This window comes from Pongo abelii, chromosome 1 (assembly GCF_028885655.2).
Source record: "Pongo abelii isolate AG06213 chromosome 1, NHGRI_mPonAbe1-v2.0_pri, whole genome shotgun sequence".
Classification (NCBI taxonomy): domain Eukaryota; kingdom Metazoa; phylum Chordata; class Mammalia; order Primates; family Hominidae; genus Pongo; species Pongo abelii.
Window position 1 is genome coordinate 170,517,039 of NC_071985.2, and position 15,357 is coordinate 170,532,395.

Sequence of the window (15,357 nt, forward strand, 5' to 3'; positions counted from 1 at the left end):
GCAGACACGTGCCACCATGCCTAGCTAATTTTTTTTGTATTTTTAGTAGCAACGGGGTTTCACCATGTTGGCCAGGCTGGTTTCAAACTCTTGACCTCAGATGATCCGCCCTCCTCAGCCTCCCAAAGTGCTAGGATTACACTGTGCCCGGCTATATTTGTTTTATCAAATACTTTTTCCTCTATTATTGAAATCAGGAAGGAGACCGCTTAAGTGATGAAGATCTCTACAAATTCCTTGCTGATATGAGAAGGCCATCTTCTGTCTTACGGCGACTAAGACCTATTACAGGTATTTAAAAATTTTGAGTAGAAATGATTGCAACTATTATTTTCACTAATATGTTGTATTGCTTATAATTATGTATTCTTTTTTTTAATTTATCTGGCCCAGACATTTTTCTATGCCCAGTGCCTCTCAGTCTTCTTCACTTTATTAACTATCATGTGATCTGACAGTTTGGATGCAGGATTCAGCATATTTGGTACTTTGAGTGCAGTAGTCCCCACTTACCTATTGTTTATCTTTCCTTAGTTTCAGTTACCTGTAGTCAATCGCGATGTGAAAATATTAAGATATTTGGAGAGAGGGAGAGAGAGAAAGAGACCACATTCGTGTAGCATTTATTATAGTATATTGTTATAATTGCTCTGTTTTATTATGAGTTAGGGTTATTAATCTCTTACTTTGCCTAATTTATAAATGTAACTTTATTGTAGGCATGTATGTATAGGGAAAAACAGTATCTATAAGGTTGGGTACTATATGCAGTTTCAGGCATCCACTAGGGGTTGGGTCTTAAAATATGTCCCCAGCAGGGGATGGGGGGAATTACTGTACTAAAATGAGTATGATGACTAATATCATGGCTTAAAATTATTTTCTAGAATGGTAATAGAATGGTAAATATTAAAAAATAGATTCGTATTACGGTTGGAGCAAACCATTCCAGAGTAAAAATGTCTTAAATTTTGCTAAGTCAAAACTAAGTCATTTAACCTTTGAAATGACCTAGCTTGTTCCTATGCCAGATCCCTCTGGTTTTTTTTTTTTCTATTTTTGCTTCTTCCTTCCTTCATTCCCATTCATTTATTTAATAAGCATTTATTATTTTACATTTATGTCTGGATCAGTAATTTTTAAGTTTGAGACTTTGCAAAATAAAATGATTTAGAGGCGTGAGATGATAACAATATAAATTTGGTTTCTGTAATATTCTTCCCAGACTTCTTGCAAAAATAGGATCCAAGTCCTTTAAAAAACATGTTTAACATGGAGTTTTTTATTATCTTTACATTGTTTTTTAATATATAATTTGCAGCTCAGCTCAAGATAGACATTTCTCCCGCACCCGAAAATCCCCATTATTGCCTAACTCCGGAGCTGCTTCAAGTGAAGCTTTACCCTGACAGTAGAGTTAGACCTACCAGAGAAATCTTAGAGTTTCCCGCAAGGGATGTTTATGTTCCAAACACTACTTACAGGTAAGAGATTTTAATTTGGATAATTCTAATAGAAGATACTGTATATTCTAAAATATTAAAGTATAACTAGAATAAAACTCTCCAAAAATCTTAAGTAGTTTTGTTACTTAACTCTATCTCTTACCGCACAATTTTACTAATAGTTTTCACGTATTAAGGCTTTGTGTGTGTCAGGTATAATGTTAATTACCTTACATGCTTTATCTTTTTTAGTCTTATTTAATCCGGGATTTTGCCTTTATTTTAGAGGTGAGTAAACCGAGGGTTAGAGAGGTTAAACATTTTGCCGAGCATCGCGCCTTAGTGTGATGGTGATGGGATTTGATTCCTGGGCTCTTAGGTTAAAACATTTGAACTCCTAATTACTATGTTTTCTCAAATGTTTTTAGTAGCAGAATCTAGCATTACACAAGAATCAAATTTATGTGCCTGCATTATGTTCTAATCAACAATATTTGTTGAGTATATCCTATCTAGAGAATACTTGACATGAAGTTGTCAGATATAACTTTTCAGACTGAACATTACATAACTCTGGGGGTGCCATTTGCATGTACTCCTTATGAATGATATACCCTTTATTTGTGAATGCTAAGACCAGAACTTGACATGTCTGTTGGGATATTCAGCAGGGCAGCTCAGGTATAAGATTCTAAAACAGAATTTTGGATTTCATCCTAGACTTCCCCATCCTAGTATATTTTTACCACCATTTATCAAGTTCCTGAGGACAAAATTTTTGGAATTATTATGATTTCTTTCCTTTCCTTACCCCTCACATTTATTCAGCCAACAAGTTACATAGGCTCTACTTTCAAAATCTATCCTGATCTGTACTTCTTACTACTTCCACCTTTTAAAAATTCTAGTCTGTCACCATGTAGATCAGCGCTGTGAAACAGAAATATAATGGGAACCACATTTGCAATTTAAAATTTTATAATTGCTACATTAAAAAAAAGAAACAGGTAAAGTTAATTTTAATCATATATGTCATCGAAACCAGTGTATCTAAAGTATTATCATTTCAACATGTAATAAATGTTAAGAATTATTCAGACATTTTACTTCTTTTCTCTTCTGCTAACTTCAAAATCTGGCGTGTATTTTATAGTTAAAGCACATTTCAGTTCAGATGAGCCACATTTCAAGTGCTTAATAACCACATGGGGCTAAAGGCTACCATATTAGACAGCCTCTGATCTTGAATTTTGCTATCCTTACTAATTTGGCTATCTTATTTCTACTCCTGTCTCAGTCACTTCTCAACATTGCAGCCAGATAATTCTTTGAAAATTGTAAATCAAATCATTCATTCCTGTGTCTGAAATTCTCCAGTGCTTCTATTACAGGCAGAAAAAGAATGAATTTTTTCTAATAGTCTATAAGACACTGCATGAGTTGGCTCCTTTTCTATGTGTTAGCACTAAAACTCTCTGTAAAACCTCTTATAGTACAGTGAAATACATCAATAATCAATTATTTCCTCCCTTGCAGAGGAAGTTTTATAGGCTTTTTAGGCTTACTGTACAATTGTCATCTTAGAGCCTATTTACCATTATCCTGGAAATTTTCTTTGCATTTTTTTTTTTTTTGCAATAGAGTCCTTATTTTTCATATATTTTCCTTAGTTGACTCATTTCACTGAAAGCCTTTCGTATCTTTCTTAAATAGGATGTGTGGGAGGTAAATTTTCTTTTATGTCTGACAGTATCTTTACCTTTACTCTCAAATTAATAGTTTTGCCAGGTATAAAATTCTAAATTCTATATCATTTTCTATCATAATTTTGAAAATACGACTACTGTCTTCTGGCTTTAAGCAGTACCCTTGAGTAGTCGAATTTATACTGATTGCTAATCTTTTGCATCTTATTTTTCCCTAAGACTTTTTGAATTATTTTCTTTATCACTGGTGTTCTGAAATTTCGTGTTGACATATTGATATGATGACATTGATTTAGTGCTTTATAGAACATAATTTCATTTAAATTAGTTTATTCGGTCTCATAGAAATCTTATACATTATATAATTCTGGCAGTATATTATCTCCACTTCTCCACTGACAGAAGGCTGAATTAAGAGACTTGTTTGGACTTGAACCCAAGCCTTCTTACTTCATTTTCTGTGTTCTTCATCTTTTGAATGGTAGGACATCCAGCATTCATAATTATATATAATTTGAATAAAAATAAAATTTCTCATTGGTAGAGAATTGTTTGCTATATTTTTATTAAAACAGAACACCTTTATCTTACATTAGCCTCAAAATCACCATTATTTATATTTGTTTAATTTTTTTTAATGTCTTACAGTTGATGTAAGTGAAACACTTGATATAAATGGATTCTAGGGTATCTTGTCTGTGAATTAATGGAAAATAGGGCCAATATAGATAATCTAGACATGTTATAGAACTTGAATGGGAATTGAGTAGTGCGTTCATACCAAGTGAGAAGATACTGTGCCAAATAAGGCAGCACGTTGTTTTCTCTTAAGGATGTATCCAGTTTTAATGTAACATCCTCTTCTGGAGGAGATAAAAAGTTCATACATCAAATGATTTAAGGGGATTTTATAAATTATAAGTTAGTATGGTTTTGCTTTTTGAGTTTAATGGAAATTATGTAAACATGTATTAGTGCTTGTTTAAGATCATTTGTTTATTTGAGTTTGCTTTTGGTTTTTAGGGTGGAATGCTTTATCACTTGAAGTGGTTAGTATTGGTAAGGCTAATTGATAGTCCAAAAACTATAATTAGTTTCTATTCTGGGAGTTAAATTTTTCAAGTATAAAAATGAATTATAGCATATTAATTTGACAATGATGTTGAGAGATCATTTAACGTATCTCAGTGCCTTTAGTTTAGACTGTATCTAAACATTCTATTAATTACAGAGTTAATACTAATTCCAGACATTATTAGTAAAAATAATATTGTAGGCAAGAAGCTTTTAAAAAAGGATTCATTAAATGTTTATAGAATAACCATTTTTCTCTCATGAACGAGCAGTTTATTTCCAGAGAATAACAGAACTTGCTAAGCTCATCATAAAGATTAGAGTTACTCCTATTTAACTTTTATTGAATATGAATACTGATTTAGGCTTTAATGTTTTTCATCAAAATGAATTGATTTCAGATTAGGGCTTTACATAACCTTATTCCTCCTTATATACAGTTTGTAAGGAACTTATATAAAATGCTTTAACCTGTTAACAGACATTGATTGAATGTGATATAGAATGTAAAGGCTACTAAGTTTCTTAGTTTATGGAAATGATCCTAGTGCTCTGTTAGTAGCATGTACCAGTGAGAGCTGTTGGACCAAAAAGAAGGCATTATTTTAAGAAAGCGATTAATAATTTTCTAGTATAAGAGTGTCCTCAGCGAAGTAGAGAAAATTAGATACTACATGAAAATTCAGAAGTAGAATTGTGATTACTATACTTGGTTGACTTTTTTCCTGTTGTTACTTTTTTGCCAAATAGTTTCTTTAACAAAATATGATTATAAAGTTGACTATTCCCTTTTAAAAATAATCAATCTCCAAATTACATAAAGAAATAATAATTTTTGTGTTACTTGAAATGGTACGACTATATGTGTAGCTTATGAAAAATTGGAAGATGGGCTCTTGTAACCAATATTTTGTAACCATGTTTCATTTTTAGGAATTACAGTAAGTTCTCACTTAAAATTGTTAATAGGTTCTTGGAAACTAAGGTTTTAAGCTAAATGACATGTGATGAAACCATTTTTTTCCTAGTCAATGTTATAACAAAACAATGCTGAACAAAATGATATTATTCAAGAACCTGCTGCTGCACATGGTCCTTAAAGTCCTTCTCTTAAAGTCACAGTTTCCAAGAACGTTATCCAATGTCACAGTATCTATGACATTAGGTGAGGACTTACTGTATTTAAAATTGAGGAATGATTTTTCCTTCCTTTAACATGGGTATAATAAAAGTACCTATATCTTAGAAATCTATGAGGATTAAATACGTGTAAAGTGCATGTCACAAAGTAATGCAGTACATATTAAATGCTCAATAGAAGTTGTTATTGTTTTTGGCTTCATTAGATTACATTTGCTCATGCACTATAGAACTTGAGAGAGATTGGTTTGAAAAGCATGAGGGTACTAGGCATCTGGGGTATAATTGGATAAGAGAATTATTTTAAAAGGGAGATTATCAGAGTCAGTATTGGCCTGCTTTGTATTATTAGACCATCAATGTCCATGGGACCTTAAAACCAAATCATTAAAGGTTGTTTATTCTATTTGATGCTGTTAGAAAAACTTGGCCTCATGGACAGCTTATATGTTTAGGAACTGATAGTTTATTTAAAAAAAAAAAAAACCTTAAGCATATCTAGAAACCTAGCATAGATAGAAATAATTTTGGAATGACAAAAAGGGATGTGTGACAACCTCAGCAGCTGACAGCTAATATACAAATATCATAAATAATTTACAGAAAGTTCCATAAATATTTGCTAACTGAATGGTTGTGCTGGATCATGGTAATGATAATCGTTTAGCTCATTTGGATTCTTTTTGCCTTCTCAGGAATGTTTTAGGATAAGACATAATTTGTGATAATACATACCAGTTGTCACTATACAAATATTTATGTACACATTTTCCCAGTGAATAACGTTAAAAAAAAAGGAAGATAAAGTTGACATTAGGGCTCCTTTTAGTTTATATATGGCCATTATCTATTAACTCTGATAGCAGCCTGCACAGAACCAGTATGGTTATCCCTATTTTATAGATGACAAAGCTGAAGTTCCAGAGGGTTCAAATTTATATCTGAAAAAACTAGGAATTTAAGCATTGTTCATGTGTGTTTTAAGAAAATATTTCCACATTGTATTTAGTTTTAGTGAGAAACTTGAGAGGATTGTAAAGGGTCTCATAGGGAAAAAATTAAAAACTGCGTGAATACAGGGGGAATGAATGGACATCATTGAAGCATTTGACGGAGTTGAGAAATCGTAGGAAAGAACTGTATTCTGAAAGTGACAGATTTCCTATACACCTTTCACTTCTCATTTTTATGTTCATATCAGATAATTCAGAGAAAGTTGTCTAAAGAGGTCTATATTAGTTTAATTTACTTTTATTGTGTACACTTTAAAAAAATATTCTTTTGAAGATATTGAGTCTTCTTAAAGACTTAAATCTGTTATTTAAGTTATACCTGAAGCTAGAGATTTTCACCTTTAAATAACAAACTCTTGTCGTTCCACGCGCCTCCCTTCCCCCCACACACAGCTGGTCACATTTATTTGCATAGGGTTAACTGAAGAGGGGCCTGATCTTTTCAAATTCTCTACAGGGGTAGATGAAGATACACAAATATATGGTAGTTTCTAACAATCAGACAATGAATGACATGTTTCTTACTGCACCATACAAAGTGGGGTTTACATCAAATTCTTGCTTTATCAAGGAAGTACTTACCCTATCACAGTATTTTAGAAAAAGTACTAGTGTAATTGTTAACGTTAAGTAAACCAAATAAAGATCTTTCTCAATGGTGAAAAAAATCTTCTATTGGATATTTGAAATCATCTGAAAGTTAGGTAATAGATTGTATGCAATGTTATTTGTGTTCCAGATTTTTACTTCATCACCACTGTTGTATTTGAGTTGTAATAGATCAAGGTACATTAATTGAGCAAATGCTTATGTGTTTTACTGACATCCAGTTTTTAAGAGGTATGTCCACAGAACACATGGTATTCTTGGCAGGGTTGTTAGTCAGCCGCATTTCCAGTAATGGCCTTAGTTGTAATCACCTGTTCAATGTTTATATCTTGTTTTTCTACTTAGTATTTTTGAAAGACTATATCTAGCAAACACGGTGTTACTAAGAATGTAAGAATGAATACAGTGGTTCAGACCTGGTAACTATCAGAGTGAGAAACAAAAGGATTTTGGTCTGTTAGGAATATGCCCATACATCTTTTAATACATTTTAGTAAATCTATTTTCTGTGATCTAATCTGAATATAGTTTTAAACTTTTATTATGGAAAATTATAAAAGTAAAGGGAACAAATTAATACACCTACACCTAAAATTAATACACCTAAAAGTAAAGAGAACAGATTAATTTTTTTTTAAATTTTATTTTATTTAAGTTCCAGGATACAAGTGCAGAATGTGCAGGTTTGTTACATACGTATACGTGTGCCATGGTGGTTTGCTGTACCTATCAATCCGTTATCTAGGTTTTAAGCCCCACGTGTATTAGCTATTTGTCCTAATGCTCTCCCACCCCTTGAACCCAACCCCGACTGTCCCCAGTCTGTGTTGTTCCCTTGCTGTGCCCATATATTCTCATTAGAGAACAGATTAATTAACTTGCATTGTCATTTTTGTTTTATCTGTTGCTTGTCCTGTCTTTTGTTTTGTTGGTAATATTTTTGAAGCAAAGCCTAGACATCCTATCATTTCACTTGAAAATCCTTCGGTATGTATCTCTAATAGATAAGGACTTTTTTTTGTGTTTGTGTGTGACAGAGTCTTGCTCTGATGCCCTGTCTGGAATACAGTGGCATGATCTTGGTTCACTGCAACCTCTGCCTCCCGGGTTCAAGCGATTTTCCTGCCTCAGCCTCGCAAGTAGCTGGGACTACAGGTGCAAGCCACCACACCCAGCTAATTTTTTTTTTTTTTTTTGTATTTTTTACTAGAGATGGGATTTCACTGTGTTGGCCAGGCTGGTCTCGAACTCCTGACCTCAGGTGATCCACCCGCCTCGGCCTACCAAAGTGCTGGGATTATAGGCATGAACCACCATGCCAGGCCAGATAAGGACTTTTAAAAGTTAACCTCAATAACAAATGAAATGTTTTATGATCTCTTTAGAATTTTACTATCGTCAGTTTTTTTTTTCTTGAGTAGTTGAATAAGCTTATTATATACTGATTAAATTTTTTTTCCTAAAATATTGTTTCAAGGAAGAGCTTGGCCAGTCAGAATATGTGTACTATTGATGTTATGACATGAGAGCCGAGTAATTCATGTTTCTTAAACTAGGTTATTACATGACAGTAGGTCCTTTGAACATGGGCTGCTAATTTTTTTGTGTACCGTGGTACCTTGTGGTCATCTGGTGAATCCTGTGATACCCTTTTTTGAAATACATATTGAGCATCCCAAATCTGAAAATCCAAAATCTTAAACTCTCCAAAATTCGAAACATTTCAAGCACCCATATGATACTCAAAGAAGATCTCGTTGAAGCATTTTGGATTTTCAGATTTGAGGTGGCTCAACCGTGAGTATAAAGATATTCCAAAATCCAAAACAAATATGAAATTGGAAAGACTTCTGGTCTTAAGCATTTTGAATAAGGGATACTCAATCTGTAATGTTTAAATGTTTTTAAATGCATGAAATAAAATATATAGAATAACAAAGGAAATCAGTTACATTGAATTAAAATTATCAAAATATTAAAGTTGTGATATATGTGTTTATTGATGAATTAAATAACATGATCTGGCCTCCGGTTAAAAAACTATTGTATTTTCTAAATAGTAATAAGCATCAACAATATTTTGAGATGTCTATAATAGTTGTGATATAAAAATATGTATGTTTCAAATTAGTTCAACCATTGTGGAAGACAGTGTGGCGATTCCTCAAGGAGCTAGAACTAGAAATACCATTTGACCCAGTAATCCCATTACTGGGTATATATTCTAAGGATTATAAATCATTCTACTATAAAGACACACGCACACATATGTTTATTACAGCACTATTCACAATAGCAAAGACTTGGAACCAACCTAAATGCCCATCAATGATAGACTGGAGAAAGAAAAAGTGGCACATATACACCATGGAATACTATGCAGCCATAAAAAAGGATGAGTTCATGTCCTTTGCTGGGACATGGATGAAGCTGGAAACCATCATTCTCAGCAAACTAACACAGGAACAGAAAACCAAACACCACATGTTCTCACTCATAAGTGGGAGCTAAACAATGAGAACACATGGACACAGGGAGAGGAACATCACACACTGGGATCTGTCAGGGTGGGGCTAGGGGAGGGATAGCATTAGGAGAAATACCTAATGTAGATGACGGGTTGATGGGTGCAGCAAACCACCATACCACGTGTATACCTATGTAACAAAACTGCACATTCTGCACATATATCCCAGAACTTAAAGTATAATAATAATAATAGTAAATATATGTTTCTATTAATGACAAAATCTTATATACTGCTAATACTGCTGTGGTTGGTTTACTACATTCATAATTTAAGGAAGTATAAATTTCAGCTGAACGTTACTGAAAATTCAGGAGCATTTTTTTTTTCTATTCAAGTGTATGGTCCTCTGCTTCAGAAAGTATTGGTTTTTGTTTTTATTTTTAGAGTTCATAGATGTCTCAAGCTACTGCCACATACTCTGCTATTTTGGTTTTGTCCTTCTTATACCACTCTGAGTTTTATTCTATCGAATTGGTCCTAATTTATTTTAACTATAAAAATTGAGTCGGCTGGGCGCGGAGGCTCACGCCTGTAATCCCAGCACTTTGGGAGGCCGAGGAAGGCGGATCACGAGGTCAGGAGTTCGAGACCAGCCTGACCAACATGGTGAAACTCTATCGCTACTAAAAATACAAAAATTAGCCGGGCGTGGTGGCACATACCTGTAATCCTAGCTACTCAGGAGGCTGAGGCAGGAGAATCGCTTGAACCCAGGAGGCGGAGGTTGCAGTGAGCTGAGATCACTCAGCTCACTGTGCAGTGCCACTGCGCTCCAGCTTGGGTGACAGAGCGAGGCTCCATCTCGAAAAAAAAAAAGAATTCTGAGTCAAGAGTTTTATTTCCTAACATTTTAACATAGCCACCCAGAAGTTTTTAGTTAGGGGCTTGCATCTGAAGGTGGTGGAGTGTTATCTTAGATTGCGAAGGGAAGGAGTAAAGTTCCAGAAACAGATGCAAACTCTGAGAAGGGCAGTTTTGTTCTTCTGTCCTGAGAATTATAGTATGTTCAGTTAGGAAGCATTTGTAGAGATTATTTACTTAAAGGAATGTGAAAAATGACACGGAAGAACTTGTTTTTAAAAAGTATATACATTTGTTTAGAACTTTATAGTTCATAAAGCTATTCAAATACAGTATCTGGCTTGATGATTACAACCCCATGAAGTATTAATAGATTTGACAGGATTATTATTCCCATATATTGGGTGTGGAAACTGAGGTTTGACTGCGTATTTGAAGATAAATAGCTACAACCTTACATCTTCAAGGTTGTAATTTATTGCTCTTTCAAATTATATACCCAGTCATTTTATTAGATGTATGACTGTTCTTAGGACTAAACATGAATTTAGAAAAAACAGCTTTTATATTTTAGATAGAATTAAGTTTATTTTATATTTCCTAAAATGTCATTAAAACCTCATTTTATTAAGGGTTATAATAGAGGATTGTTAATGCTACTTTCATAACCTTGAACTGTGCACCAGTTAAGTAATTTTACCCTAGTTGATTTGCCATGATAATACTTTGGACTTTGATAAAAGGGCCAATTGTTTGGTCACTTTCTTTTCATTTTTAAAACTGCTATGTTTGGTAATCACTCAGTAGTACATACATAAGTGCAGTGTTTATGGCTGTTAGTGATGGGAAAAAAATCACAAGGAAATTTGATTATCCTACAACAGAAGGTAGAGTATATATGAGTACAAACTTGGAATATGTTTTTTAAAGGAGACAAATAGTAGATGCTCAATAAATATTGATTAATGAATACCATTTCTAAAATTAATGAATGAGTTAGTTGACTTCCATGAGTTATGCTATTAGGAAGTAAAGATACAAGCATGAAAATATGCTGATTCCAGGATGACGGAGTATACGTAAATAGATTACACTACACTAGGTTACCCCATAATGAGATATGTGTGTACTTGGTTTCAGTAAAATGCATACTGGTTCAAAATAAACTCTTGATATAGAAATTTTTCAGTAATTCACTAAAATCAAGTAAATTGACTATCTTTGATGCTTTTGGAGCTTTAGTACTATTTTTCAGAATTTTTATTATTATGATTTGCCGTATTTACTTCTGTGTATTTTCTCACTAAGTGCCATTTGAGGTGTATGGACAGTAATTCTGTATGGTTTCAGAGGAACAAGCTGCCATTTACTAGAATATTTGTGGAAGAATTGCGATATCTGCACCTTAAAATACGGCACAATCTAGCCAATCAGAAACGTGTAGGGAGACATTCTAGACAAATGGAATACATTAGGAAGGCATAGAGGAGATGTTTAAAAGTAGATCATTTGGATTAGAGCAGAAGGTTTGTGTAGTGGGAAAAAATGGCTAAAGAGGTAATTTGGGGCCAGGTGATAGAGACTTTTGAAAACCTGGAAGGATTTAGGATTTTGTTCCGAAGGCCTATACTCTTCTAATTGGAGTATACATTCTTGTGAGGGCACAACTATATGGGACGTGCAAGTTCACAGGATAAATATGACACATCTTCTAGGAGCATCACTTTTTAAATACTTGGGGGGAAATAAATATTTTTATATGAGGATTTTTTTTGAGGCAGAGTCTTACTCTGTTGCCCAGGCTAGAATGCAGTGTTAGGATCATGGTTCACTGCAGGCTTGACTTCCCAGGCTCCAGCGATTCTCCTGACTCAGCCTCCCAAGTAGTTGGGATTACAGGCACCTGCCACCACACCCAGCTCATTTTTGTATTTTTTGTGGAGATGGAGTTTTGCCATGTTGCACAGGCTGATCTTGGACTCCTGGGTTCAAGCAGTACTCCCGCCCTGGCCTCCCAAAGTACTTGGATTACAGGTGTGAGCCACTGCAGGCATGAAGATAGATTTATAAAGTATAAAACACAATTCACATGCAATTTTAAAGTAAAATTCTAAGATTTAAGCTAAGATCTCAATAAGATTCTGAAAGAAATTTGTGCATATAGTGTTATTTTATCCTGTAACTCCAGACAATAAAAGGATTTGTTTCCATTATCCTCTGCTGTTATACTTCTTCAGTAGATGAGTTTGAAAGACACAGGTCCAGGCAGTATGCAGCCATTACAAATTTCTTTCCGGAAGATTGACAGGGAGAGGGATGTAAAATTAGGAGGAAAGAGGAGACTACTTATATAATCTAGCACTCAAGTTAAAGACAGTCTTTGGGGAAGAAAGCTTATAAGATTAAGAGACGTTTCAAGAGAAGATTGTATTGAACTTGGTGGCTTATGATACAAAAGAGGTAGTTTACAAAGTTGAGTGAAAAGCTAGAGATGTCTTCCAGGTTCCAGGCTTCTGTGACTGGGAACATGCTGGTCATATTAATGGATATAAAGAAGTGAAGGAAGATGGTGTGAAAGAGTATAAAGGAGGGAAAGGTGGGTAGAAAGGGATAGCAGTAGCAGTAAGGGGCTGGGGAATTTGTTTTTTTTTTTTTTTTTTTGAGTCAGTCTCGTTCTGTCACGCAGGATGGAGTGCAGTGGTGTGATATCAGCTCACTGCAACCTCCGCCTCCTGGGTTCAAGCGATTCTCCTGTCTCAGCCTCTTGAGTAGCTGGGACTATAGGCACATGCCACCATGCCTGGCTAATTTTTGTATTTTAAGTAGAGACGGGGTTTCACCATATTGGTCAGGCTGGTCAAACTCCTGACCTCAGGTGATCCACCTGCCTCAGCCTCCCAAAGTGCTGGGATTACAGGTGTGAGCCACCGTGCCCGGCCTGTTATTTTTGGTATGTTGAATTTGAGTGAAGTATAGGGTATTGAACGGAGAAATGGCAAATAGGCAATGTAAGAAGGGGAACTGGAAAGAGACTTGGGATGAATATGTAGATTTTGGAACTTTATTCATGGTAAATAAAGGAGTCCGTGAGAGCAGATAGAATGTCTGAGGGTCAGTGTAGAAAAGATGATTGAAGGTTGTCCATTGGCCCACAGTACTAAATATGAGAAAGGAATAGGGTTATAAAGATGGATTCACGTAAGGGATAATCCATGGAGAGTATAGTATTGTGAAAGCAAAATGAAGGTCAAGTTTGAAAAAAAGATATTCGTATTAGTAAGTAGTAGAGAGATGAAAGGGAAGGTAGTCTGAGAGATCGAAGGGGATTAGACTTCGCTTAGATTAGACAACTGTGAGTTAGTGATGGAATTTGAGCACTTTAAGCAAAGTAGTGAGGACAGGAGACAGTCGTGTGAACCATAAAGAAAAGAGCTCCTTTCTCTTCTACCAGAAGTATCTTTCCGGTAGAAAAAAGCTTTATATGGGGAAAAAGTCTAATTTGCTACTCCTGAAAGGAACAAAATGAAACATGTCCTATGAGAGTTTTTTTTTTTTTTTAAGGAAACCAAATAGAGGAAGCAACTCATATATTAAATAATGAATTATTTTGCATTTGAAATTGTCCAATTTGGGGGAAGAGAGGAGCCATTTTGGTATTCTGGCCCTAAAAAAATCAACGTTAATTTTGACAGCTTAGTCTGTGGTCCTGAAAATTATAGATTATTTTTACCTTTATTATTTTGTGCTTTTCTGGAACAAAATATTTACATAGGATTCACATAGATCATACATATCTTTTATATATGTGACATATAAAAATATATATGACATGTATATTGGATAATTTGAAATACATAATGCTAAGTATTGACAAAGGTAGGTCACCGTATAACTTGGGCACTATATCCTTTAACAAATGGGTTTAATTTAAAATTTCTTATTGGCAGTTTAAAAAAATCATATTTAAAAATAAATTCTGACAAGTGATACTGTGGTAAAAAATTTGTATCTAATCTTTAGGGATTTAGGGTTTAAATTACTTAAAAATAACATAATCATCTGTTGTGATGTCAATAAAAATGCAAGAATAATTTAAATTTCTATAATTTAGGGACTGGGTCTTTGTTTATTGAATTTTAAATATATATACATGCTTGTCAGGCTGTTTAAACGTTCAGTAACTTGTTACGAGGTTTATTTCTACTTGAAAACCTACACAAATGTATTAGAATCACAGCATATTTAGGGGAAATATAAACTTTAACTCGATGCCACAAATATGTTCATTCTTACTGTAATCTGACAAGATCCCTTTACAATTATTTGTTTTCATAGTATTAAGTGTTAAAATATATAAAATGTATACAGTATATATTTTAACAAATACATTAAGGTATAGTGATACCTCATGTTAAAGTCAATGTGACTTAGTAGTCATCATCTCCATTTGTTTAAAGATAGCGAACTTATTTTAATACAGTATTTAATTCTGCTTCATTAGGTTTCATAAATAAATCATATCAAACATTTACTCTAAATTATTTTGTAGCAAAATGAAGCATCAGTTTAAAAATTTATATTACATATTTTTACATACTCTGTGCTGACAATTTTTAGTTTTGAAATTAATACTACAACATTTAAGAACTGTACAATTATCAGTCCTCTGTATTTAGTCAAGTTTAGAGTTTTAACAAGAAAACTAGTTTTTTAAACTGGGAAAGTTGTGATATTAGCTCATATGATGACTTTTAAAATAAAAGTCTCTAAATTTTTTATTTAGAAAAGTTATTTAATAAGTTCACCTATTGATTATAATTTAGATTGTGACCATCTAAAATTGATTCCCGCATCACAAAATTTAAAACAAATAGTATTATAAGAATTTTGATTGAGAAATGTAAATGGTATTCTTTAAGGTTATGTGATTGTATGTTTAATCTTAAATAGGCAGTGACTTTAAAATAAAAAAAATCTATTTCTCAAGCTTTCTCTTAAGGATTTAATACCAGATTATTAGACCACATTAACTTGGAATG

The 15,357-nt window shown here is 33.7% G+C and overlaps 1 protein-coding gene across 10 annotated transcripts in view; it reads left to right on the forward strand.

Moving 5' to 3' along the window:
* DOCK7 (dedicator of cytokinesis 7) overlaps window positions 1-15,357 on the forward strand; it is a 238,434-nt gene that overhangs the window by 71,213 nt on the left and 151,864 nt on the right. For all 10 annotated transcript variants that reach the window (XM_054533642.2, XM_024251423.3, XM_054533652.2 and 7 more), the window contains exons 13-14: window positions 198-291; window positions 1,322-1,484. In XM_054533642.2, coding sequence (XP_054389617.1) covers window positions 198-291; window positions 1,322-1,484 — 257 coding nt within the window. The remainder of the gene's footprint in view (window positions 1-197; window positions 292-1,321; window positions 1,485-15,357) is intronic.